This window comes from Malus domestica, chromosome 07 (assembly GCF_042453785.1).
Source record: "Malus domestica chromosome 07, GDT2T_hap1".
Lineage (NCBI taxonomy): Eukaryota > Viridiplantae > Streptophyta > Magnoliopsida > Rosales > Rosaceae > Malus > Malus domestica.
Genome location: NC_091667.1, coordinates 23570740 through 23573647, shown reverse-complemented (window position 1 = coordinate 23573647; position 2908 = coordinate 23570740). Strand labels below are relative to the sequence as shown.

Sequence of the window (2908 nt, the reverse complement as noted above, 5' to 3'; positions counted from 1 at the left end):
GAGGAGGTTTATTTTTAATTTTTTTTATTTGTTATTATTATTTATGTTTATTTATTTTTTCAAAAAATAAATCATTTTTTAATTTTTAAAATTAAAGATGTTAAAAACACCAGTAAGTGAGGCTTAAACAAAAAAATAGAAAATTTTGTTTTGTGAAATTACATTAATACCCTTACATTTTTTTGTTGTAATAGAATACTAAACAGTTTTTTCATCCTCTTTTAATTGAGGAAGAGGATTCTATTAATATGTAGTTTTATATACACACACATACATTTTTTTTTTCAAAATGAAAAGTTATTATATATATACATAAAATGATGGTAAAGACAAGCGGTTATAGCTAATCACCTGCATGGATAGCCAAGCGTCCAAACGTCATCATGTTTATACCATGTGGCAATGCTAGAACATGAACACCAATAAACCATGCATTCAAACACCAAAACCAGAGCAACAAATATGTACATAAAGTACAGATATGGAGCTAGTTTTGAGTGCGAAAGGAGAAGGAGAAGGAGAAGAAGAAGAAGAAACAACCCTAGCATATTATATCCTTGTTCATTTATAAGCTCAAATGGTTACAATTAACTTCCTTAAGTTGATCCACCATCGATGACTAGTATTACAGATTAAATGAATAAGGAAAAACTAGACAAAATTAACCAAAGAAAAACTGCACAAAATACTGAAGGAAAAAAGTCGGCAGACCTAATTGAAATCTAATTTTTATTATGATGCTCATATATCAACCTTACATGCAGGATTACCAAGCAAGGGAACTTGACCTATAAAACCTCTCTTCAATCCAACCAAAACATCACATTTCACATAAATCCCGTAGTGCCCCGTCCTTATTGCGCCGGCCTTCCACCTGAGCCTCCCCGTCACCACCACCCTTAGCCCCACCACCCCGTACACCTGGTCCATCATCAGCCCATTCACCACCTCCACCGCCACCGGCACATCCCCACCACCCAGAACCGGCGACACAGCCACCGTGCTTCGATGCTCGTGCACCAGCGGTGGCAGTGCCACCTGCGGTGTGATCGCCTGGTTCTTATAGGCGACGAAGGCAGAGAGGCGGTCGTAGTAGATGGAGACGCGGCGGTTGGGGTTTCTGGTGACGAGGGTGAACTGCATGGCGGTGGAGATCAAGGGAGGGGAGGTGACGTTGAGGCTGTAGACGGCAGCACCGACGATGGTGAACTGGGGTTTGTGGGGGCGGTAGACGAGCCAGAGGGTGAGGGCCGTGACGCCAACGAGGAGGAGGAAGATGGAGAGGCAGGTGCACAAGGCTCTGTAGGGGCCGCTGGGTTTGTCCTTGGTCATTTTAGGGAGGTGGTGGCCGGGGGTTTCTTCCTTAGTGTATTCTTTTGACATGGGTGTGTGAGATTTTGATTGATTTATAGAAAGAGATAAAGACCAAGAATAGTTCTCTGTAAAGCAAACAATACTCTCCCTTTCTTTCCCCTTCACTTTTTGTGTTCCAATTGTCCCACAGATTCTTCTTCTTCCTTAGCTTTTTATATCTCCCCCACTTGCCACGTCCACCTCTCCTTTACCTTCTTAACATTAATTTCTCTCTCTCTCTCTCTCTCTCTCTCTCTCTCTCTATATATATAAACTCTTACAACTTTTATTTCTTAGATAAAACCCATCTAATTCTAAATATCTAAATAAAACCCAAATTTAAAAAAAAATACTGCCAAGTAAAAAAGTAATTAACCTATTATTACAAAATATTTACAGCCTATACCACAATAATCAAATCAAATCAAATCAATAAATGTTATTGCTTACCTTAATTATAATGAACAAATAATTATTGCACATACTATTACTCCTAACATATATATACATATACACACACACATATACACACATTCAAAAGTATACAGTACTACTATAAGTTCAATATATATGTCCACAATACTAACATATATGTTAAAGTAATTAATTTACCTATATGTAAATTTATGATTAGCAAATAATATATATTTTGTTGGTAAATTAATAATGAATCAAACAACATTCTTTTATTTTGTAGGTAACTTATTTTTTATATATATTATTACATATATTTGACACATTTTATTACTGTAAGATATATGTACAAATAATAGGTAAATTAGCTTCAAATCAAATAACATTGCTTTATTTTGTAAGTAAATTAATTTTGAATCAAATAGCATTCTTTTGTTATGTACATATTTTACTTTGTATGTGATGTGGTAGAAACTAACACACAAATTAAACCCTATAAATTATGCAATCGTAGTACATGTAAGTAGGGATCGTTCAATTCTGGGGATTAGAAGGGATGCTAATCAACACAAATTAAACTTATAAAACTAAAAACTAAGTTAAACTAACAACAAAACAATGACTGGGGGGATTTTGTAACCCGTCCCTGATTTTATAATTTTATTAATTTTAAAAGTGTGAAATTGACGAAAATGCCCTAGAATCGAGATTGTTGACTTTAGTTTACCATCTTTTAGTAACACATACGAGCTATTATTTTATCGTATTCTCAAAGTACTTGACGATATGAACGCGTAGGTGCAAGCGGAATCAAAATTGGAGTTACAGTTAAAATTTTATGAAACATCGAATACTGAGGACAAATTGATAAATTTCATATTTGGGAGATATTTTTGTGACTTGTTTTAGGGAGCCATGTGGATGATTGTGATGAGTGAGAGAGACGGATGAGAGGAGAAAGAAATGGGAGATGGCCGAAGGGATTGCCCAATTAGAGGAGAGAAAATGAGGGTGGATAGACCAACCAGAAGAAAGAGGTGAGGAGATGGACCAATTAGGAGGAGATAAGGGAGAAACAATATGGAAATGAGAGAATGAGGGGATCCGGACCCCTCTCAACCTGGTTGGCCTTGGACCCGCG

The 2908-nt window shown here is 36.2% G+C and overlaps 1 protein-coding gene across 1 annotated transcript; it reads right to left on the bottom strand.

The window, feature by feature from the left end:
• Positions 1–542: 542 nt before the first annotated feature.
• Positions 543–1541, bottom strand: LOC103410226 (NDR1/HIN1-like protein 12). The gene has a single exon (XM_008348968.4). It carries the CDS (start codon positions 1381–1383, stop codon positions 742–744), a length of 642 nt encoding a protein of 213 aa, XP_008347190.3. The 5' UTR covers positions 1384–1541; the 3' UTR covers positions 543–741.
• Between the last annotated feature and the right edge of the window lie 1367 nt (positions 1542–2908).